Source organism: Amphiprion ocellaris, chromosome 17 (genome assembly GCF_022539595.1).
Source record: "Amphiprion ocellaris isolate individual 3 ecotype Okinawa chromosome 17, ASM2253959v1, whole genome shotgun sequence".
NCBI lineage: Eukaryota > Metazoa > Chordata > Actinopteri > Pomacentridae > Amphiprion > Amphiprion ocellaris.
In genome coordinates this window covers 23,652,261-23,677,794 of record NC_072782.1, presented here as the reverse complement: position 1 = coordinate 23,677,794, position 25,534 = coordinate 23,652,261, and the positions used below count along the sequence as shown (strand labels likewise).

General features: G+C 39.5%; 1 protein-coding gene across 1 annotated transcript; it reads left to right on the top strand.

Annotated features, from left to right (window-relative positions):
• The first annotated feature begins 81 nt into the window (after positions 1–81).
• Positions 82–25,101, top strand: LOC111574104 (stromelysin-3-like). The gene is made up of 8 exons (XM_055004043.1): positions 82–300; positions 8,749–9,032; positions 13,947–14,090; positions 18,607–18,740; positions 18,996–19,210; positions 20,407–20,611; positions 22,124–22,384; positions 22,518–25,101. The coding sequence occupies exons 1-8, from the start codon at positions 196–198 to the stop codon at positions 22,643–22,645; spliced, it is 1,476 nt and encodes a 491-aa protein (XP_054860018.1). The 5' UTR covers positions 82–195; the 3' UTR covers positions 22,646–25,101.
• The last annotated feature ends 433 nt before the right edge of the window (positions 25,102–25,534 follow it).

Sequence of the window (25,534 nt, the reverse complement as noted above, 5' to 3'; positions counted from 1 at the left end):
GACATGTGGTTTCTCATAGAGCCAAGATGATACGCTACAATCACAGAGCCATTGGGAGTAAAGGGGTTAAATCACGTGTGTTGGGGTTGAGCTCCCGGGAGCTTGTAAAAAGTGTCATCTGAAGAGGACAAAGAAAGATCCGTGCAGTCTTCCTCCTCTCTACACCTTCTCTGCCTCCGCTCTCTGTGGGACAACATGATGCGGGCTGCCGTGTTTTGCGCCAGCATCTTGCCTTTGCACCTCTTCCTTTGCGTTCATTCTTTGCCGGTGCGCGACCAGAGGACCGTGAAGCAGCTGCAGGTGAGTGGAACAGATCTACCAGGCAGACAAACAGAGGTGTGAAAAAGTTCAGGGAAGACAAATTTTCCTTCAGCGCCACAGTGCTGAGCAGTGAGGGACGATATAGGATGCTGTGAGTGTCAGAGACTGACGAAGGTCACGTTATACATAATATATGAATTCCTCTTTGTGTTCATTGCACAGTAGTTTAGTGGTTAGCACTTTTGCCTTGCAGCTAGAAGCTCCCCGGTTCGCGTCCCGCTCTTCCCCGGGTTCCCCCTGTGCATGTGTGGGTTCTCTACGGCTTCTCCAGCTTCCTCCCACAGTCCAAAAACATGCCGAGGTTAACTGGTAACTCTGAATTGTCATTAGGTCTGAACGTGAGTGTCAGTGTAGCCCTGTGATAGGCTGGTGACCTCTCCAGGGTGTCATCTGGGATGTATCCTGATGACCCTAATGGAGATCAAGTGGTGTATAAATGATGGATAGATGGATATTCATTGCACTATATGTAGGTCACATCGGTAAAGCCTATAGTTATTTTTATAAGTTTTATACTGCATTTAAAACTTGTGAATGCTTTTGTTCTGCAGCATACTTTGATTTTGTCAGACTGTCATTAAAGATTTATTTTCTCACTGAAAGTAGGTTCATTTATCAGCAGCTCAGATTTGTAGCTGATGATGAGCTGAAATCACTCTGACCTGTAGCTGTAAGATCCTCACTGGATAAGTATGCTTTGTTTTGGAATTCACCATGCTTTTTCTGGCACTAAAGCAGTTTGAGTGTTGTCACTGTACTTTATATTCAATTAGGACCACGTTTGTTTCAAACTTTCTGCAGCTTGATGGATGCCAGACCTGCTTTCCGGTGAGCGAGCGAGTCAGATTGTGCAGGCAGAGGCAAGTCATCTGGCAACTGGTGGAGGTTCAAAACGCTGCTTGTTTGCTGACTCAGGGGAAAACATCAGATAGCTACTTAGAGTCACATCAGGCAGACAGTGATCGACGGAACAACCCCCACCAAGGCTTTGGTTTGTACGCTGTACTGAGAGTCTGCAGACGAGAACCAGCCCTGACAAACAGGACGACACTGCAGCAGAGGCTGGCATCGCTACTCATCATACCATTCTTCACATTTTAGTGCTTAACCCTAATTACTGAATCGGACTCGTTGCTGACAAGTTAATCTTTCCAATATGCTGTCAAGTCCTGGCAGTATGTTATGTGTGAGTAGTGAGCCATCCCTCTTGATTCACAATAAAAGATGCTTATACTTTGCTATTTAACTTTACATGAATTTGTTTATCACCACATTCAGCAGTCAGTGGTTGAAGTAACTTAAGTATATTTAGTCAGCTGCTGCTCTTATACAGTTTTGATGTAAAATGCTTGTAATTTTGTATTTTTTGCAACTTTATACTTAAACTGTGTTACATTTATTTTACAGCTGTAATAGTTTGACATTAAAACCTATACACTGTTAACACAGGCAAGCTGACTCACCCTGAGATTGAAGTAATCTGAGAAACTGATTTGTTTAAATAACACTGACTTGTTAATAGTTTAATATAGTAAAAGCCAATTTATTTGAACTTAGATCTGCAGTCAAATTGGCTCTTTCCCCTAATGTCCAGCTAAGCATTATTTAAAATTCGACTCAGTTCAGTTTTATTCATATAGTGCCATAACACAAAAATAACACAAAATAAGCCATCTCAGGGCACCCCATAAGGGGAAGACGATACAGTATTACAGTGTAGGAAAAACCTCAACAAATCCAGATGATTCCCTCTAAGCAGCTCTTTGGCAACAGTGAGAAGAAAAAATATTCTGGATCAAATGAATGTATTTCCATCACTTAGAACTTTGACAGTTGTTTGGCTTATAAAATATGATATTTTCTTTTATCCACAGCCTGAAGATATCCAATTAACTATCATGTGGAAATAACCTGAAAAAGATTCACATTGTACTTTAAGAAGCTGCAGTCAGAGAATTTAGACTTTTTTAGGTTTATCCTAACCCTGAAAATGATAAACCCATTAATCAGTTACGGTCAGGAAACAGATCCTCCAATAACCAGGCCAAAATAAATTAAATCATTTATGCTCATAAATTTAATTGTTGTGGTGTTTATGTTAGATGCTATAAAGTAAATTAAAATTAAGTGATTTCTGAGTTTTTTTCAGGACCAATAATGATTATTATCAGACGATATACACTTGCAGTAAAAATTGAAATCCTGGTGTCAAAATTTAGAATAACACAAACTCCAACACAAAATTTTATTGATATGATAATTAGAATTTATTGGCTCAAAACAGTGAAAGAGCAGTATCTTTCTTTGTTTGTTTTTTGTTTTTGGGAGCAATATTTATTAGATAGACATGAGGTAGGATGAGATGAGGTGACAGTGATGAAAGAGTGGAAATGTGGGGAAAGACATACAGTAAGGATTGAACCTAGGCTGGCTCCTTTTAACATGAAAGAGCAACAGCTCTACGCCGAGCTCCTTCCGGATGCCCGATTCTTCACATTGTCTTTAAGGCTGAACCCAGTCGCCATACGGAGGACACTCATTTAGGCTGCTTGTATCTACAATCTCATTCATTCAATAACTACCCAGAGCTCATGACCATAGGTGAAGGGTGGAATGTAGATGAAACAGTAAATCAAGAACTTTGCCTCTGGCTCAGCTCCCTCTTCACAACAGCTATCCTGTACAAAGCCTGAATTACTGCTGATGCTGCAGTAATCCATCTGTTTCATGTCACTTGTGAGATTGTGAGATATTTAAACTCATCCTGTTGGGGCAGTATCTAAATCCAAATGCAGAGGGAGCAATCAAGTGGTTTACCTTCAAAGAACCATGACCTCGGATGTGGAGGTGCTGTTCTTCTCAGTGGGCTGCAGTCTGCTCATTTGCTTGCTGAAGGTCTCGGTCTAATGACGGCTACAAAACCGCATCATCTGCAAAAACCAGAAACATGACTCTAAGGTTCCTAAGTCCTCACCCCAGCTGTGCCTTGAAATCTTTTCTATGGTCATTACAAACAGGATCGAAGATGAGGGACAATCTAGACTAGTCTTATGGTGCTTTTCCACCAGCACCTACTCGGCTCGACTACTTGGTTTGTGAGGTTTTCCATTAGGATGTAGTACCTGGTACCGGGTACTATTTTAGTACCTACCTGGCCGGGATTCCAAGCGAGCTGAGTCGAGATGATAATGTGACGTCTACAGAGTGCAGGACACTGATTGGACAGGGAGTGACGACACACGAGAGCGACTCCTTCACGAAAACCAAACCCGTCATTTAAAAAAAAAAAAAAAAAACGGCAACAGCGACGGTGCACATTGCTCTTCACAGAACAAAATAAAGGACAAAAAGCTATAGCAGGTATACCATCACCTCGATGTCCTCCATTGTTGTCTTGCGTTTGTGTCACACACAAATGACATTAAGGGACTTCCGGGCCGTCGTGCTATGACGACTCTACCCAAGATGAGGTGGTACTCAATTGTAATGAAAAACGACTTAAACCAAGTCGAGTCGAGCCAAGTAGGTGCTAGTGGAAAAGCGCCTTTAGTTAGACCCAAACATGCTCTCACCTTCTTTAGCTTTCTTTTGGTTAGGTTGTGTAGACAGATTTGAAGCGCACGCTGCTATGTTGAATGTTTTTAATAGTTTAGCCTTCTGCTTAGGACAGAGGGCTGGAAGAGGAGGACTATCATTCCAAATTCTCATATATTTTCCCTTATCCACATTCAGCTTTAACCCACAATGCAAAAAGCAAAAATAGTATTAACAATACTGTACAAGTACTATTACTTTTGAGGCTGTAAATATATCTTTCTGACAGCACATATGTAGATATGTTTTATGATTTTAAATGTTAGAATTTCAGTTGTAAAAAAGTAGTTTTCATTGGGGTATTGGTACATTTGCTGAAGTAACAGATGTGAATACTTTCAGCACTGCCAGCTGTAGCTCTCACAAGTGATGTATAAAAGCTGAAGTTGTCTTTTAGGAAGCTTGTTGCCTTGATATTAATTGAGAAATGTTTACAGCCCATCATCTCCATCCATGCTGATCCTCTTAATCCTCCAAACATTCCTTGCAATTGGCATAATCAAAAACCTAATGCCTGCTGATATGTGGGACTTTCTGTGGTTAAATTTTTACCCTTGAAGGATTTCTTCCACTCTGAGCACCTTTTATCTCAAATTTGGACTACTTTTTATCTGCCAAAGGATGTGTGGGGCAGTAGATCTGATAACATCGGTAGATTGGTGTTTTGGGGAGATTCTGCTTTATTTTATTGCAAATTGTAAAGTTAGTCATTGACAGTATTGTCAGATCAGCATCCCTGCGAAGCTTTCATAACATACTCCCTGTGTTATGGTGCAGATGACCTGATGTCATGACTGAACAGGGAATTTCCAGACATCTGTTCGCCGCATTTGATGTAGCTTTGTGGAGGCTTGAGGAATAGATTTGTGTGCCTGTTTGCGTGGTGCAGATTTTGTGGCCGTGTGCATGTTCATACCTGCATGCACCCATTGTGTTTACATGTTTGAGTGTCATCCACAAAGACTCTCTAATGTAACAGATGCCACCTGTTAGATAAAACTACAATGCTTCTCTCTGTTGACAGGCTCAGCAGTTAATTTGGGTTGAAGCTCGGGCACGCCAATTTGGGCGAGACGCAGCAACCATAGTGTCCTGTAAGGGCATGTTGGCCCATCAACAGGATTCCCCCGGCATACACAATGCTTTGTTTCAGTCGCGTATGACTTTGTGTTTTTGTGTTTTACATGAAAATGTGCTCCTTGCCAAACAGTCCTGCTTAAGTTCTGTCACTCACCTTAAACTGAACTGCCTGGAAGCTCAGCCAGTGTGGCTTCAATTTAGTTGAAGTGTTTAAATCTCGTCATCCCTGCCAGACCCACCACTGGGTTATTATGGTATGCATGTTGGGCAGCAAAGCATTGTTCCATCCAGTGAGCATACAATTCAAATATTTAGGAAAAAACTATTCAGTGAATAATAGATTTATCCAATTGTGTTCATAGTTTTTTTCCATAGCAGGACACAGACAAAAGTCACTTGCATGATTTGGAAAAGGTGCTCCAAGTTTGCTTGAAATCATAAACTTTGGTTTTACATTTAACAGAAAGGCTTGGATCCACGAAGGACCAATAAATACCATCTGTCCCTTTAGCGAGCAGTGGTAATTCTTGATGCTACATAAGTGAGCAGTGTTGTCAGAATAATGACAGCTGTAGAAATGTACTGTAGCTCAAATATACATACAAAGTTGCATCACTATTGTACAATGTAGTATAGACTTTATTTAAAAACACTCCAAATTATCCTACACCTCCCCTCAACTTACTTACCTGTCTAACACCACTTAACTGGCAGAGGATATCTCTAGATTGGTCAATCAATAGAAGATTAATTGGCAATTATATTGATAATTTATTCATTGTTTTTGTCAGCAAAAATACCAATTATAATTTATATACACTACAATTCAAAAGTTTGGGGTCACTTAGAAATGTCCTTATATGGAAGATAGCATTAAATGAATACAAAATGCAGTCTAGACATTGTTAATATGGTGAATGACTATTCTAGTTGCAAACAGTTGATTTTTAATGGAATATCTCCATAGGGGTACAGAGGATCATTTCCAGCAACCATCACTCCTATGTTCTAATGCTACATTGTGTTAGCTAATGGTGTTGAAAGGCTAATTGATGATTAGAAAACCCTTGTGCAGTTATGTTAGCACATGAATGAAAGTGTGAGTTTTCATGGAAAACATGAAATTGTCTGGGTGACCCCAAACTTTTGAACAGTAGTGTAAATACAAATATATAAGAAATATGTATCAGAACAGAACTAGATGCTTTCCATGAGAGGAAGTGATGCACTGAAAATTAAGACTGGCTTTGAAATACTAAAGATTTAGTATTTTGAATCAGAAATCAGGTCAAGGTCCCAAACAGCTGGATTTGGCCGAGCTGGTTCACTTCATTCCACAGACCTTGTTGTTTTTGGTTTTTCAGGGTGATTCATGACCCGCCAGGCTTTTAATTGTCATATGTTTGAATAAAAGTCAATCCATAATCGTTTTACATTAGAGAGCTTTTGAAGCTTTGTTTGCTTTTGAAACTATTTTGGTTGGTTGTCGTATTTGCTATTGAATCACGAAGGACAATTAATAATATATTAGACCCTTTAATTCCCCTTTATACTGGGTGGAGAGGACTGAGGTTAACCTGACTTAAAGCTCAACTGAACTTTTGTCCACCAGAATGGCTCTGTTTGTTTCACCATTAGCTTCACAGAACAAAGAGCACAGGTGTTTGTCTCAGTTGACAGATTAGTGGATCCATAGATCATAAATTCATTCTGACAAGCACTTTATTACAGGAGCTCAAAGCAGAGAAACTATAGGCGGTACACTATCAGATATACACTGTATAAACATGTTTTCCAGAATACTTGAGGTTTCCGTGTCTTAAAGGAAAATGAAATCTCTTCAATTTTCCAGCGACTAATGCAGAATGTTTCTTAGATATTTACCAATCCCAAATAACAGACCTTTGAAGAACTATGACATCTCCTATCAGTTATGTGAGGAATAATTTATGACAAAGATGCAGCAGCCCCATGAGGGGATCAACTAATGCATTTCCACCCTCTTAGCAGACCTCAGCTACATATAGTGGTATACTGCTCCAGCCTGATGTCTTCTCAGCTTAAAGCCGCCCACTCAGCAACCCTGAACCGGAGTCGCAACAGCAATCATAGGCTAACCTGGGACAGCTGACCTTGCTGACTTGAAGACGTAACATCAGCAAAAAACAGGAACCAAACCAAGTCAGCAAAGAGGTGACTTCAGAGTGTGAGAAAGGAGTGCAGCACCTTATCAACTTGTAAACTTATGTCATGAGATGGATTTATGAGCTGACCTCAAATACTGCGCCTTTTTTGGTCAGTGTCAAACATTCTCAAATGGGATTACTTTCATGTAATTGTAAACCAGATATCTTTGGGTTTTCTGGTTATTAATTGGCCGTCACAACATCATTGATTTGAATGTGGCTGGGCCATCTGTCGCATTTCATCCCCCTCTCTATCTATTGATACACCAGTGCAATCACATTTATAATCTGTATCGGAATCTGAAAGCAGGAGCACTGACGTATCTATTAATGTCACCACAGGTATGTGTAGGTCTGCTATGTAAACAGCCATATTGGCCCTCATATAGAACAGACAGACACGCCAGGCTCCCATTGATGTTTCTGACAGACTGTCTGTAACTTTGTACTTTTTACAGATTATAGCAGTTAGTTACATATGGGACAGTAGCACCCTGTCAGCGATTATTGCTGAGATGCACCAGCCATAGGGGGCAGACCTAGCACTGGATTTCTGGAGAATTTGCAAGTTTAAATCTTATCTGATTTCTGAATCTCTTCAAGTCTTTTAATGGTAATACTGGCCCTTTACATCACAACATATTATTACTCCGCCAAGGAAAACAGCGGAGTTATGTGACCATCAGCGTTGGTTTGTCTGTCTGTCTGTCTGTCTGTTGATTGCCTGTCTGTCTGTGCACAACATTACTCAAAAACAAGCTTTGGATGAAGTCTTCAGGGAAGGTCAGAAATGGCACAAGGACCAAGTGATTAGATTTTAGCAATGATGCAGCTTATAGTCTGGTTCCATGGATTTGTTAAGGATTTCTGTATCATTGTGAGATAGCGGCACGGCATCACTGTAACCATGACAACAAGTGAACACTACGTCAGCTGCCTGCTGATGATCACATGATTGCAATCCTACTACAAATCGACCGCTGCAGACCACAAATTTTTTAAACATTTCATCCATCGGAAATGATACAACGGCTGAGCAGCTTTGGCTGAGTACTGTGCTCTCTGGCTGCTTTTCTTGTTTAATTCATGTTTTCATTTTGGCAGCATTTACAATTGCTATTATAACATTACATTGCTTGCTTCCCTGGGTTTATTTGTGTGGTCTTATGTAACAGTTTGTGTAGGATTTCGTAGCATCTGGCTATGAGGCTGCAGTTTGCAATTGAATAGGCTGTTGTCTGCTCTGGGCTGCTGTAGAAACGTGGCTGGGCAACATGTCGGCCTCCATGGAGGACAGCCTGCTGACTATGTACATATGAGGGGCTCATTCAAAGCTAAAGACAACACAACAAATCATAGTCGCAAGTTGTTCCGCATTCATTCAAACTAAAGTGATTCTGTATACAATTTTTCATTTCTACTAGTAGAGCCCCTTAAATCCTACAAACTGGTCTTTTAAGAACATAAGCCGAAAATTATCCTTGAGCAGTAAAAGTTTTGTGGGCCTGCGCAGACTGATTCTGCAATTCATTTGACAGTTCTCAGGTGGAAAACTATGTGTTTGCAGGGATGGCCTCACAGCAACACTCACACAGCTGTGAAGAAGAGGGGAAGACATGAGCAGGACACGCTAAATGAAGACTACCATTTGAAGTTTGTCGCAGCTTCCCAAAATGACACAGAGTTCTGGAAGCGTCCTCGCTGTGGAGTCCCGGACTATCCCACCTTAACCCAGGCCAACATGTCTTACTACAACCTGAAGAAGAGGAAGGGAGGCCTCAGCAAACAGCAGCGAACGAAGCGATTTGCTCTCTTTGGAGGGCGTTGGGAGAAGACTGACCTCACCTACAAGTAAGAAACACAGATATTGTGTTTTGTCATTATTCGGGTTTGCAGTAGTTTTTTACTGCTACTGTCACTGTCGTTTATTCATGAATGCACCGATGAATGTTTTGATGCAAAACTTTCTTAGACGTTTGGTGGGAAATATCTTTCCCAGTTTTTCTCACTGAGGTCATTCCATCGGAAGGTGCCTCCCATCTGACCCCCTCAGAATCAGCTGATTTTCAAGGGAATCATAGCTAGCAGATGAGCATAGTATCAAATGTTGTTAAGAATGAGATCTTATGACTTGACTTCACCAGACACCTGTCACTGATGGTGATATGGCTCTTGAGAATTTACCCAAAATGCGCTTTTTAGGGTTTTCTCTGATAAATTACCAAAAAAACAGATAAATCCTCATAGGTAGCAATGCTAGTTTCTAAGACTTTATGTCTTAGACATTAAACTGCTGCTGTTTTGCTCTTGAAACTATGATATTTCATGTAATACTGACATTGAAAGTTGGTTATAGAAAAATTATTCAACAAAAATGAAATTTCGGCTTTAGATTGTGGAGAATATGAAAAATGTGTTTTTCAACTTGAAATGTACAATATTTTTCAGTTTTGGGTAACCTTACCTTTTTTTTAACCTCTGACAGTTCACCTCTTACCTTTGTACCATTTAATCTATTCATTGGATTTGAACTACTGGAATTTCAATAAAACAGGGAAAAACTGAGGCATTCTAAAATTTTGACAAGTAGTGTACATTCCCATCATTTTAGACTACCAGAGCTGTGTGGACCACAGCCTCATCATCTCACTGTCCTACCTTCTCCTGCAACCGCTAATGGACATCTTCTTTCTGTAACTTGGCTCCAGATTGTCATGACCTCCACATAAACAAATCCATTTTACCCAAGATGACTTGTTGAAGCCAAACAAAGCTGATGGCCTGAGTCTTAGTTTAGTATGGATGTCTGGTCTGAAACAAGGATTAAGGGAGGGTTAGTTACTGGAAAATGGGTCTTGATGCCACCTCGTAAATTGTGCAATCATCCTGTAATTAAAACTTACAATGTAATGGTTAGAGCTAGTTGGATTTGCTTATTATCTTTTTTGGATTTTTTTGTGTCTGTGGCAACTGTCAGAGGAATTATACCACAAAAAAAGACATTACTACTACAGTCAGACATTTAACAGCAAAGTGCTTTACAACAACATCACCAACAACCATGAAAGAAGCATATACAACAAAAGCTGAATGACACACACACACCTTTTATTACTCAGATTTGCCTAATAAAACTAGAAGGTATGAAGGATCTGTAGACACAGGCAATATTCTGCACCTCCATCCCGATGGTAACAGCTTGTATTCAACAAAGAGATGCTGTGATACATCACTGAGGACTGCCTGCCCTTTCCTCCCCACTGAAACCTCACACAGCTGTGTCATACTGTGTTGTTTTTGATCTGCAATCGTTCCAACTTAACAATCTCCTTGAGTTTGTACTTATTTACAAGCGAGACTGAAAATCCCAAGGAATAACAGGAAATAAGGCAGAATAAGCTCAACAAATGAAGGATAGAAAAAAACATTGTGTGTCTTTTTAAGCTTCCACACAATGTCTCATCTTCATAATGCTCTCTCCATGTCCTTAGTTTTCTTGGTAATAAACTGAGGAATCTAGAGTGACACCAGTTAACAAACTCAACCACACATCTCTGATATTTAGTTTCCACGATGGCTCCAACGATCAATGTATCGTCACTTAACATAGAAAACATCTGAGGAGTTTGCCCTCATTCATAACTAAACAAGACCAGTGTTGGTAAAAATAGGAGAGAACACTGCAGCATTTAAACCTTGATTATTCTACCTTGAAAACACATTAAGAGACACCACAGATGTGTAATTGTTGATTTTATACTACTTTCTTGTCCACTTCCCTGGAAGGAGCTCATTCTATACTTACAGTAGATAAACACCTTTGTGTTCTACTCACACACACTACTACCACATAGTGCAGTTTGTATGGACACACATTTAGGGCTGCATGTGTTCGGCCTTAGGCTGGTGTTATACATTCCACACACAAAATGTGTGTTGTGTGGCAAAAATGCTACAAAGGCAGTCGTGTGCATGCACAGATAGATACATATCCAACTGCACATCTATGATGTCCACAGCTGTCTGTGTATCTCTGCTGTCTCTGTTTTAACCTTTAACTGTATTCTTTTTTTATGACTTGTAATTTCTATATTTTTAAAAATTTACACGTTAATCAACATACAAATCATCAACACCCAAACACCCACCTCCCACCCATCCACAACCAAGAAGGGACCATCACTCTCAGAGGTGATTTGCATCTCAGCCTATTATGGAAGGCAGTACAGATAGTGAATAAGCTGGCTGAATAGTGAAGTAAATAGAACAAAACCAAACACATCTGGTACCGGCTCATCGACATCCTTGCGCATCCACCCGATCTTTGCTGTGACATCTGGATATTGTCAAGGTGCATGCCCCACTAACTGTATCCACCTTTCTATTATTATATGCAGTCTTATAATATTAAATGCAAATGGTAAATCCATAAATACATAGACATATCCTTTGGGTTGATTGAGATGACTGGAAATTCTGTGCAAGACATATATGTCGAAACTTTATTTGTGTTTATCAGAAGGGTCAGTGGGACAAAGTTGAGCCATAAATCAAGCCAGCACTGCGTCATTCTGTGGATCTAAGTGTGTTTGTGCATCATTGCGCAGATTCTTGCTGTGAGTCTTTACGCAATCTGTTTGAGAGAGCATCCGGTGCAAGCGGTTGCAGAATAACAGGAAAACGCTGGTGTTTTTCTTTGGCAATGACAAGAAATAAAACACTGCCTCAAAATATGTAAACTTTGTTAAACTACTCTACTCAGTGCAGACCAAGCAAACTAGAATAAACTGTATCTAGTCACTGACTGCAATAGACACTCACTTTTACACAATCTAATACAGATGGACTAAATGATATTTTTACAGTGTAAATATACTCTTCAAAGAATCATTTTAATTTCAAACTTCCCCCAACTCGAGTGGGACCATAACATGCTTCAAAAGACCTCCACCCAATAGCATTCTGGATAATAATTGCTTTTCTTGGTTCTTGCCAAGTTACAAAAGAGTGAGTGTTCTCCACTGCTGGAGGCTCAGTGGTATCAGCATCACCTACACCAGTGCAGTATTATCATCCCTTTTACTCTGTCTGTCAGTGAGTGCAGAAGGTAAAGAGGTTCATTTTACATCCTGTGTGTCGTGTCTCATCTTGTCCATACAGTCAAGCAACCAGAAACAGCCCATTCTCTAACCACTGTCTGTAAGCCAATATGAGAATAACACTGAGTGGAGTGATTGCCACGTGCATAAATACTGTGTGTGGCTTTTTGAAGCATATTTTTCTGCCACAACACACCCCGCTGGGATGAAAATATCGAGTTTCACTGACTGCTTGTAGTGATTCCCTACAGATTCTATTCATATACTGTATGCAGTATAAATTCAGTGGTGTCGCAGTTTTACAGATATGTGGTTTATTTATGAAAATGCTTCATTTGCTCATAGTATTACTGTTTGATTGATAATTCTGTCTGATTCTGTCTGATTGAAAAATTCATCTTTGGTAACCTTAACCTAACAACGATGCATGATATAGTGAAAATATGGACTTATCAGAAAACACAGACATTACAAGCAGCACACAGTTTTAGTCTGTTAATAAACACACTGGAGGGTCAAAAGTTTCAGATGGAGGAGCTCACATGCACGTTGCCAGCCCAGTTGCCAAATCAAAGAATATACAAGTTGAGCTAGTAAGTGTTTTGTGGTTACATCGAGGAGCACAGAATTTCTTCACAGACAAATGATTTTTTGTATAAATGTGATAATTCCTTCTGTTTTCACAGTTTCATGCCAATCAGTGTTGCAATTTTGGTGATTTTTTAACAAGATAATATACCTTTCAAATCCTCTGACAGGTTTTGGGCTTCAGAGATTTCAGTTTATATTAGATAAATTTATGGTCACAGTTATCTGTAGAGATTATATAGTTTCTACCTTCTCTTTATTTTGTACATTTTTGTTATACCTATATTATATTTATTCTATGAGTTCATAGTGTGCAATAACCTTCAGTTATCAGTTATCACATGCATCTTTTCCAGTAAATGTGCCTTTTTAATTATTCGTTGTGTGCCGTTCAGTTGCTGCATTGTTTTCTTATACTGTGTACTTCACCAAACTTAGATTTACCTAATAAATAATCATGAGATGAGATGAGGTAAGGTAAGGTAAGATAAGATGCGATAAGATAAGATGCGATAAGATAAGATAAGGTAAGATAAGATAAGATGCGATAAGGTAAGGTAAGGTAAGGTAAGGTAAGGTAAGGTAAGGTAAGGTAAGGTAAGATAAGATAAGATAAGATAAGATAAGATAAGATAAGATAAGATAAGATAAGATAAGATAAGATAAGATAAGATAAGATAAGATAAGATAAGATAAGATAAGATAAGATAAGATAAGATAAGATAAGCCTTTATTAATCCCACAGTGGGGACATTTACTGCTGTGAAGATTAAGGAAACATTAAGGAAATGAAGTACAAAATAAATAGATATTAAGGGTTTCACATGGACACCAGTAACCATGAGGACTATGTGTCATGAAGTTGACTATTTTACATGCAGAGATTTATTTGATTATATTTGTGTATTCTTACGATTTGTACTCTTTGAATGATAGACAAAATAATGTTGGAAATTGACATAAGATGTGGACAGTCATAGAAAATTTCAACAGCAGTTATTCTCTAAGAATTTAAAAAGACTACAGGTCACTATTATGTACTTTGGTCATGATGCATGTGTGTGTTTGTGTCCACCAGGATCATGCGTTTCCCCTGGCAGATGAGTGAGGGAAAAGTACGACGTGTCTTCCAGGAGGCGTTTGGAGTGTGGAGTGCAGTGACTCCTCTGAGGTTCAGAGAGGTTACCAATGAGAAACCTGACATCATCATTGATTTCAACAGGTCAGAACTGGTCTCCAGAATGCCGCACAACATGCAGTTAGATACAACTTAACTCAGTTTGTTCAAAGAAGCCAGCATGGGGTAAAAGAATAAGGAATAAGACATTTATCAAGCGACTTAATCCTACTGAAAGGAAAGTGTAAAAGAAACCTTCAAGATGTGATTCATCACATGCACAATCATGTAAAAAATTGGAAATTGTTGGCTTTTTTTGGGCGGACAAACAGCCATAGAGGCTAAAAATGTATCCTCTTAAATGGTGCATATAGATAAAAGCGATACACTTGATCAACACGGCAAGAAGAAGTTGCTATTTCAATCATTTACCAAACAAACATATCAATAGATATAATATTCTTCGGTAGTAAAGTAAGTGCACCTTTAGTCCCAGAAGGTGGTATTTCGTTCACCAGCCTCTGACATTGGCTTGCTTAAATTTTTGACAAGACCATTCTATAACCTGTATAACCCTCCATTCCTTGTTTCTGAGCCATTCCTTGGTGGATTTGCTTGCAGTGATTATTCTGTTGAAAGGTTCACTTATGGTTCAACTTCAAATTTTAGAGAGATATATTTAGACCCTGAGACAGTAAAGCAGCAGCAAACTAGAACAATTCCACCAACATGTGAGTTTTCCTCTCCTGAAACATTCCTACTTTTACTGTGGCCAAACAACATTTTCTTGATTCTGTTGTTCAGATCACATCAGTACTCCTATTTGGGTGTATTTTCACTGGCAAACTCTAATTTTGCTGTGCTGATTTTTTTGGACAGCAAGGACTTTTTCCTGGCATATCTCCTAAACAGGCCAAATGTGTGCAATCTCTTTCTTTCTCTGTCTGCAAGTGTAGTTTGGGTTTCTTAGAAACAAAATATCAGTTCTTATATTGAATTTGCCAGGGCAGTCATTTTTTGGATAATTTAGCAGTTATTTTAAATCTTTTGCAGATGATTTTCCTCACAGTGGAATAATTTATTTAAAATAATTTAAAGAATTTTGAAAATCCTTTGTCAGACTAATAGAGAGAGGCAGATATGTTTTTTTTCAGGGTCAATGCTGATACAAATTATCAGTAATCAAGGAGACCAAAAACAGATGTTGGTGCAGATATATATGTTTGCAGTTACAATGAAAATCTTAGTAGGAAAATTTCCATCCATCCATTATCTATAAACCGCTTAATCCTCATTAGGGTCATGGGTGCTGGAGCCTATCCCAGCTGACTTTGGGTGAAGGCAGGGGACTCCCTAGACAGGTCACCAGTCTGTCGCAGGGCCACATACAAAGACAAACAAGCACTCTCACATTCACACCTACGGGCAATTTAGAATAATCAATTAACCTCAGCATATTTTTGGACTGTGGGAGGAAGCCGGAGTACCCGGAGAAAACCCACGCATGCACAGGGAGAACATGCAAACTCCATGCAGAAAGATCCCGGGAAAGCCGGGACGCAAACCAGGGATCTTCTAGCTGCAAGGCGAAAGTGCTAACCACGAGCAACAATGCAGCCCAGTGTGAAAATTTTAATAACATAAATAAACAGTTGCCTTGATTTATAGCATCTGTCTATCAGTGCTGATAGGATACTTGCTACAGGTAAAATTCACAAGCCTTAAAGAACTCTTTAGAATTATCAAAATGTCATTTTTGTTGTGTTAGTTGAGGTACTGTAGACCACCTTTATCTGTAGGCTCTGTTTCACAGAGGAGCAAATGTTTGCTTGTTTAGACACTGTATGTTGAAAAATTCAATGATTTCAATGAGATGTACTAATTTTCTAACATGACCACATGCTAATCAGCATCAAGGATTTACCCTAAACCCACCTCATTGTAATAAAATCCTTACATTTTTATGGTTTACTGCAAAAACATTGATTTTAGTGTGTAAAATATTTTTCCTTTCACAGAGCACTGCTTTTACTTCCACATTGAGCTACATTGCTGCTATTGTACAAATCTGTGTCAAATGATAATTTTAAACAAGATTCTTCCTCACCTGAATTCAGTGCATCTCCTAAAGGCAAAATGATCGAACACAAATCTCACTGTTAAACTTCTGCTCATCTATAAACACTACAGTTTCCAGATGTTCCTAAGCGCTTCACATGAAGGTCACAATAGAAGCAAGATGCAGTGCAGCAGCTGAGACAGGTGTGGCACCAAAAATTACTCTGAAGAGTGAAAAAAGGCCTTCTAATGTCAGATTTACCCAGGATGAAACCAAGTGACATGAGCTGTTTTCTACAAAAGTTTTCTATAAACATTTTATACATTAGTATCACAGTCAGTCATGTTCATTTGACTGTCAGAAGGCAAAATGTTGATTAATATTCGATTAACTCTGCAGCCCTATCACTGATGTTGCTTTTCTTTGGCAACCAAATCTTCCTTTTCAGTGCTTCTCTCGTGTTTCTTGATTATTTTGCTGCACACATGTGGAGACAACATGTCAACAAACTGCAATTCTTTTTGCATAAAGTTTAAACAAAACATGTATCCAAGAATCCTTAAATCCAAATAAATGATGTTCCACCAGACAGATTTTAATTCCAGATTAGTCATGGAAAATGAGAGTGGTGTGAGTTTTGTTTTTCCATCAAGCAGCAAAAAAGTTCTAACATGAGATGTTTGATGTATGTACAGTATACAGTATGGATGTATAAATACAGTGCTTTGTGTTATGTTCTGCTTTTAACAGAGGTTAGTTTTAAAATAGCATATGAAGTTTGAGTAAGGAAGCAATTTTGAAAGCAAGTTTTTCATCAGCAATGTGGCAATGCAGAGCTCTCCATAGTTTAATTCACACTGACTGCTGTTATGCTGATTGTGTGCAGTTTAGAAAGAGTGACCTCAGTATTGAGAAATGCATGTAACCAAGTGTAAAAAGCTGCAAATACAAATACAGAGTTGAATTTTTTGGATCCTTTTATCAATGTGACCCAGGAAAACTAAACCAGATGTATCTGGTAAGGCCAAGAGCAGATTACAAACATGAGTGAATGCAATATATGACTTGTTGGGCAGGATTTTTAATAGCGCGCCTCTGGCTAAATTTTTAGCAACTGAGATTAGTCATTTTGGCATCTGGTTTACGATACTTCCATGTCATAACAGCTCTCTTGCTTCTCAGTGTCCTCCCACATTTCAGTTACTCTGCCAAGCCACTTTTACTTTGAGTTTTGATCTGTACGTAAGTTAGCTGATAATTCACTTTTATAACTGCTGCTGGTATGATCTGTTGCAGTTTTTATATATTCAGTTTTAAAAGGCAGAACCGGGAGGTCTTATTGACTTCTAAAAAGGGTAATACACTACATGCAAAATTTCAGATGTGTTTGTTAAAATGTTACAATTTTAATGAAAAAGCTGATGAATTTGAATCTTCACCACTGAACTGATCAAAGGTGATATTCTGTGGCTGACCGATTTAAGCACACCATATTGTCTGTCAGATTTTAGTGGAGACCATAGAGATGATCTTCAGATTTACCGTCTTGATCACACGTCTCACCTCACCTGCACATTGAGGCTGGTGAAGGTGTGGTGTCTGTGCTTGCTGTTTTCACTTCAGAGCGAGCAAAGAAGCAGTTCAGTTCCTCTGCCAATGAGACGTCGTCATCGGCAGTCACAAGGTTGCTGGTCTTGTAGTTGGTGATGTGCTGGATGCATTGCCACAGCCGCTGGTGGTTGTTGATCTTGAAGTTAATACAAATGCTTGTTGTTAGGAGGCTGTAGTAGCAGATTGTTGGTCATCCACATCTTTGTAATTCTTAATAAAAGAGATGTGGCTGAAGTAGCCGCTGCTGGAATTTTAGACTGCAGACTAACATCCACAGAGGATCTATGTGGACCCTTGTGGACTAAGGTGAAAGACAAAATTTACATCCTTGCAAACGCTTATGGACACTTGCCTGAAGCGTGAATTGTCTTTAATCTTGCTTTAGGCAGCTGTGTCAGGTCAGTCAGTAGGTCAGTATCCGCTGCTCACAGGTGCCTGGAAAAAATTAGACAGCTACTCTTAAAAAAAAAAAACAACTGGTTGTATTTTTCTGCATAAATAAGGATTACAAGGCAACACACAAAAGGTACTCTCTCACTTACTTATCCACAACAGTGAGTAAGTCCTGATAACTTACATTTTTCGGGGGGATTAATTGAATACACTGATAATATCTCCCAACAAACCCAGTTATTTAGAAGTCAACATGGAAATGTAAAAACCTGTAAAGCAACACACTTCATTATTATACATGGGAAATAAGATTTTCCAAGAAATTGTGATGAATTGCTCTGTAACAGCCAGCAGGTCGTCTCAGGTTATCAAGGGACTGGAAGGATTGGAAGAATGTTCAGGTTATCGATTTAGCTTCCATGGTACATCTGTACATATAACAGAATACAGAATATTTAACAAAATGATCCTACAACTGGATTTACAGCATGCTGTGTGCAAATGTGTAATATATGGTGTTAGATTTGCTTGTGTCTAACAAAAGAAGTGCTTTTGCAGGTACTGGCATGGGGACAGCTTACCATTCGATGGTCCTGGAGGAATCCTTGCCCATGCCTTTTTCCCTCGCACTCACAGACAGGGAGACGTCCACTTTGACTACGATGAGCACTGGACTGTGGGCAACGGTGTGGGTCAGTACATTTTAAATAGTTTGAGGTACATGGAGGTCTTCATTTGGGTTCCTCAAAGAGTAGTTCGTACATGAGTGCCTGGGTTCGATTCCAGCTCGTGGCCCCTTTGCTGCAGGTCTTCCCCCCATTCTTCTCCTAACTTTCCTGTCTACCTCTTGACTAACCAATCTAATAAAGTTAACGAAAGACCACAAAAAAACATTTAAAAGAGTAATTCATACAACAACTAATTTTAGTGTCTGTTTGCTTGTTCAGGGACAGATCTCCTCCAAGTGGCAGCTCATGAGTTTGGCCATGTCCTCGGCCTGCAGCACTCCCTGGAGCCTGATGCTGTCATGTGTCCATTCTACAGCGACTCCTACCCTCTGCAGCTGAGCGAGGATGATAAGAGGGGCATCCAGTATCTGTATGGACCCCCTCGGCACACACCGCCTGAGCTGACTGAGACGAATGAGATTGGCATTGCACTGGTAAGACTCTGGCCAGTCAGACATACATGTACTAGAATACAAGATTTAACAGACTTGTACACCTATCAGGCATAACATTCTGACCACTGACAGGTGAAGTGAATAACACCAATTATCTCTTCATCATGGCACCTGTTAGTGGGTTGGATATATTAGGCAGCTAGTGAACATTTTGTCCTCAAAGTTGATGTGTTAGAAGCAGGAAAAATGAGCAAGCGTAAGGATTTCAGCGAGATCTTGTGGAGTGTTCTGAGTCTGCAGTGATCAGGATCTATCAAAAGTGGTCCAAGGAAGGAACAGTAGTGAACCGGCGACAGGGTCATTGATGCATGTGAGGATTAAAGGCTGGCCCATGGTCCAACAGACCAGCTACTGTCGCTCAAATTGATGAAGAAGTTAATGCTGGTTCTGACAGAAAGGTGTCAGAATACACAGTGCATCACTGTTTGTTGCGTATGGGGCTGCATAGTCCAGTCCCCTGTGCACTGCCGAAAGCACCAACAATGGACACATGAGCTTCAGAACTGGACCACAAGTAATGGAAAGAGGTGGCCTGATCTGATGAATCATGTTTTCATTTACATGTGTGCATCACTTATGTGGGGAACACATGGCACCAGGATGCACTATGGGAAGAAGGCAAGCCGGCAGAGGCAGTGTGATGCTTTGGACAATATTCTGTTGGGAAACCTTGGGTCCTGCCATCCATGTGAATGTTACTTTGACAAGTACCACCTACCTAAGCATTGTTGCAGACTATGTACACCGTTTCATGGAAACAATATTCCTAGGTGGCTGTTGCCTCTTTCAGCAGGATAATGCACCATGCCACAAAGCAAAAATGATTCAGGAATGGCTTGAGGAGCACAACAGCATTTTTGAGGGGTTGACTTGGCCTCCAAATTCTCCAGATCGCAATTCAATCCAAACAAGTCCGATCCATGGAGTCCCCATCTTGCAACTTCTAGGACTTAAAGGATCTGCTGCTAACATCTTAGTGCCAGATACCACAGCACACCTTCAGGGGTCTAGTAGAGTCCATGCCTTGATGGGTCAGGGCTGTTTTGGTAGCAAAAAGGGAACCAACACAATATTAGGCAGGTGGTCATAATGTTATGCCTGATAGGTGTATTTTGCTACTTGTATGTTAGTCCAGAGACAAAAATGTGACTGCTGTGTATGGTGTTGTGTCCCAGCCTGACGCCTGCAGAACAAACTTTGATGCCGTGTCCATGATCAGGGGAGAGCTCTTCTTCTTTAAGTCTCGATATGTGTGGCGTATCCGTGATGGCCAGCTTCAACCTGGGTATCCAGCTCTGTCTTCACGCCATTGGAGAGGAATTCCAGATCGCATCGATGCTGCATATGAAGACAAGTCCGGCAACATCTGGTTCTTCCGAGGTGCAGAATCAAACTACAAGTCCAATACTACTACAGTCAAAGCCATAGTTCAAAGTATTTATTGAAATGCTTACTGAAAGAAGCTGAAAGGTTAATTAAAATGAAAGTGCAGGGTGAAATGCCAGTTTAAGTGCAGGCACTGAATAAAGGTAGTAGAATCTGAAGTACAAATGCTGTTGAAATTTGAGATCCAGGTATGTCTGTTTAAGATGAGGTCCTGAAAGAAGTTTAAATTCCAGTGTACAAACTGAAAGGTGTAAGCTGAAATCTCAGCCAGTAAAAGCAATTAAAGCAGCTGGAATAAACTTTCTATTAAATTTTTGAGACCCAGAAGAGCTAAGCTCGAAGATGAAGATCTGTATGGCAAGCTGTTTCAACATTTATTAGCTAAATTTGACTATCCAGATATCAACAACATCCCTTTCACTACCTGTAATTACACTGTGACTAGTCAGAAATTTTGTTCCAGATTCCTTAAACGTCTTTCTGACTAGTCAAAATGACAGAGATCTCTGTAATTCACTTTTGACCAATCAGAATAACTGCTACAGATATCTCAAAACGTCATTATGATTAATCTGAATTGTTGTGCATGAAGATGTTTATATGAAGCTTCCCATTGGAAAACAAAGCATTTGAACATTGTCAGCAAAAGTACTGGCAGCTGCTGGGGTGGAAAGAAAAGATCATTAGAAAATCCATGAACTAGAAAGAGCTTATCAACAAAGAATTTGTGGAGAAAGAGAGCTTCGTTCAATAGAGACTTATGGTCGACATTTACTAGAGTTTTGGCCTCAGCCTGCTCTCGCAGTTAAAGTGCTTGTCATATGCAGCTACGGTTGCAGGGTCATAATATGTTTGAAAAAAGTTGTCTCTTGCTCTGACTTGCCAAAGCAATACTAATATCATTCATTCATTTTGCCCAGTAAAAACTCTGATTCAAGATATTTGTACTTACATTTTGACTAGAGAGAATTCCAGTTTGAGACATCAAGAACATTACTTAACCAGTTCAAATTTAATTAAAGATCTATCTGAAAAAGACAATGTACAGGACAATATCTTGAAAAGAACTGAAGATATCTTGAATTAGAAGTATAATTAGTCACAATTAAATTGTAAATTTTGGAAAATGGAACTAATCAATCCATCCATTATCTATACACTGATTAATTAGGGTCACGGGGGGCTGGAGTCTATCCCAGCTGACTTAGGGTGAAGGCAGAACACACCCTGGACAGGTCACCAGTCTATCACAGAGCTACATAGAGACATTTGTTACACAGTTGTCCTCATGACAACACCACAAACTTTCCAGTATCTTATTTGTCTGTTCTATTACTTAATGTACACTTCAGTCACTGAGCAGTCACTTCTTTAGAGAAAAAATACAATCCACAGAATATGCTGTTGACACTTTTCCTTGGAACTACTCATCACTGAACAAATAATCCCTGTTCTGTCCATTACATTTGGCCTTTATTTCCTTTTTCTTCCTTTTTGCCGTGGCAGGTGACAGCTACTGGGTGTTTGATGCTGAGAGGAAGATAACAGGACCAGATTCAGTGCAGCGGCTGGGTCTTCCTGTAACAGATATCCAGGCAGCGTTGAAGTGGGAAAAAGACCATGTTGGGAAAGTCTACCTGTTCAAATCTGCTTCTTATTGGCCCTTCAATATTCAGGAGAATCGAGTTGATGATGTCCATCCTTACAGCATCCAGGAGTGGGAAGGAGTGCCCAGTCATATCGATGGAGCTTTTTGGGACAGTTATGGTGAGGCCTGGGATCAGACAATTTTTAAATTCACCTTAGGTTTCTCTGCCAGTGATCTTGTGCCAGGTAACTGGAAGATTGGTTTAACATTCACACCCATAGTTGATTGTTGCCTTTTCTCATCCTCTGACAGGATTTGCCAATTTCCTGAGTGGACTTCACTACTGGAAGTTTGACCCTGCGGCGCTGAAGGTGCTGGAAGGCTACCCCCGCAGCATAGGCATGGATTTCTTTGGCTGCTCCGCCTCTCTGTCTAACTAAGTTCATTCATATAGATCTGCTAAATGTTTTTTAGTTTAATCTCCCATACAGATATTTTGGAAATATATGTAAGTCTGATGTATTTTATTAAGAAGTACCACATGAATATAACGACAAACTCTTGCCAAAGTCATTACCTGATGCATCCAATTTTTTTTTTTTTTAAAAACATTTTTAATTTGACTTTTTTGTAAACATTTAAAAATACATACATGTGTACGTTTGGTTTCTAAACTTTACTGTGAGTGTAAGTTTGAAAAAGTCATGTGTTCATGTCATTTTGAGAACACATCTGGAGACAGCTGGATGAAATTCTGGATGGTGACGAAATTCACAAGTTTCACATCCAAGCTTTGGTCCTAAAATCCACTGCCAAGTTGTCCGTGTTTGTGTTGCAGAAAAACATTGTCGTCACCAGAACTAGTCACTGAAAGCAGGATTATTAAGGCAGATAAAACTGAGGACACAGCCATCCCATGTGAATAAACTTTATTGAACTGTCAGTGAACAAAGCAAGTACTGGCTTGGTGCTTACATCCATTTTGTGCAGAAACATTGCAGCTCTGGCTGCAAGAAGGCTAATTAAAATCTGTAGGGTGAATTAACACAAAATTGTGTGATGTAAATTTTATCTCCACACATGTCTGCATGCAGCCTGAAATTTGTGTCTGCACAGTAACTATGCTACAAGGGCAATAGTGCATATGCTAAACAGTATTGTGTATACAAGGAATGCATAGATGTTGAGGACTACTCATATATACAGGCGATTCTTCCAAGCCACTCCAGTCTACTTTAAATAAATACGCAACTGTGTGTCTGTATCTGCATGGGAGTACAATCCAGACTGAACACTGGCCTTAGATGGTCGGGCCACTTTGGTCCAGACTGAAGTGTCTCAACAAAATTTTCTGGATAGATTGTCATGAAATGACACCATTTTTCTTAGCAGACATTTTGACAGTTATCGTATATAGTTATAGTTTCGACAGCAATGTGTGGCTGTTTCATCTTGTGCCACATTAGCTCAGATTTTTATGTTCAGTGTTTGGTTGTGTCACCAAACACTTATCAGCACCACAGAGATGCTGTCAGGGCTGTAGATGCATCAAAAGAAATATGTTGGTCCAGGCTGCTGATAGTGAAATATCTTTATTCTTATTCCTCAATGCCACTAGCTTAAACCTCGATTATCATTTAATTGTCCAGACTCTAATTTAAGTCAAATTTCAAAACAGCTGTTCCCAAATGTATATTGCTGCCATACGCACATGTGACTAGCCCTGTGAGACTGGCAAAGTTGCAAAGGGATTCACATTACACAGAGAAGAGCATCGCTGCAGTTTGAAAGGCTGCTAACCCTAACCTTCACTCCATCTGCTCAGCCTTACATGTTTTACAGTCTTGGCCTTTATTTGTATTTCCATAAGATGGTAATTATTTGTTGTTTTTAATCACATTTGTGCTTTGACTGCTTCTGCAGTTTCCTGTGTCCTCAGTCACAGACCATGCAGCTCTGCAGAAACTTCTCTGTAAACCATTTAACACCAAGAAATCCGGACCGGTCAGGAAATGACTCATGTTTGCTGAAGCAGGGCGGCACTGTAATAATGTCATTATTAACAAAAGTGTTTCCAGTCTAATAGTTAGCATGATGATAGATAAACTGCTGTCCTGATGCTGACCTGATGTGGTAAAAGGCTGAGTTGCTTTTGCTTTTTTGTGCTGCAGATGGCCAGTTTGTGTCACAATTGCAACAGGAGAGTGATATTCACTGCAGCATGTCCAAAATGAGTGAAGCCAAAATGAGTGCTACATCTTTCAGTATTTAAGGTGCTATTTAAGGTCCTGTAGGCAACGTAAACCAGTACCTCATATGTCGTTCACATTCAAAATAATCTGTTCTCTTTATCATTCACTGTACTCCTTTGGAGCATTTTATAGAGCCATTTAGTAGTCCTTATTATCTGTTGAAGAGCTTTGACTCAGTTTTCTGATTGTATTTTACTTTCATTAGAAAAACACTGAGACTGTATCATTCTCAGAAAATACAAACCTACATTGTGGCTGACTGTGACCTGCTAATAAATCAATCAAACCAATCAGAGAGACAAGACAGAGCTTCACTATGGTTAGACTTTATGTATATTTTTTATGGATATTACATATGTTCACTTATATTAAAGGTGTTACTGTTTAGTAATCAGTGCAGGTCACTGATGATTGTACTGACCTGTAAAATACACTGTGGTGTGCCTGCAAAACAATAGTCCAGTGTAGCATGGACATTCAGTGTTGTGATTTTTGTCATTGTCAACATGCCTTGACAACATCTTAAGTTCCGTTGTGTTGTGCTTTTGACATATATTGCGCTGTTTGCCTTTATATCCAACCGTTTGTCATGGTAATAAATCAGTTCTTTGTTTACAATTAAATAAAAAATCTAATTTCCCTAATTTCTGTAAATAATGAATTCTAGTAGGAACTATGTTATGTGAACATTCTGGCTGAGTTGAAAGGGATGTTGTGCATACTAGTATTCTATAAACCACAGTAAGTTAGTGATTGCAGTTTGGCTGCAGATTTGGTTCTGACATGTGCAATCAACTCTAAAATACATTTGATATACACTGACTTACAATAGGGAGAATGGCACTTCTTTCATGGATAGTCAGTTCAAGTCCACAATGGCATAGAGCTGCTAGCTTTACATCTTGATAGAAAGAGAAAGCATCTGCTTTACTCAACTGGTAACATACATAATAACTCTGGTTTCTACTATTTATTGATAAACTGGGCTGAAGTGGGAGTTTCATGTTGAAACATTTTTTTTCTTGTTGCATGAGCAATTGGCATGCTGTGTTCCATTAGCCTTCCCTGCTCAGAAAA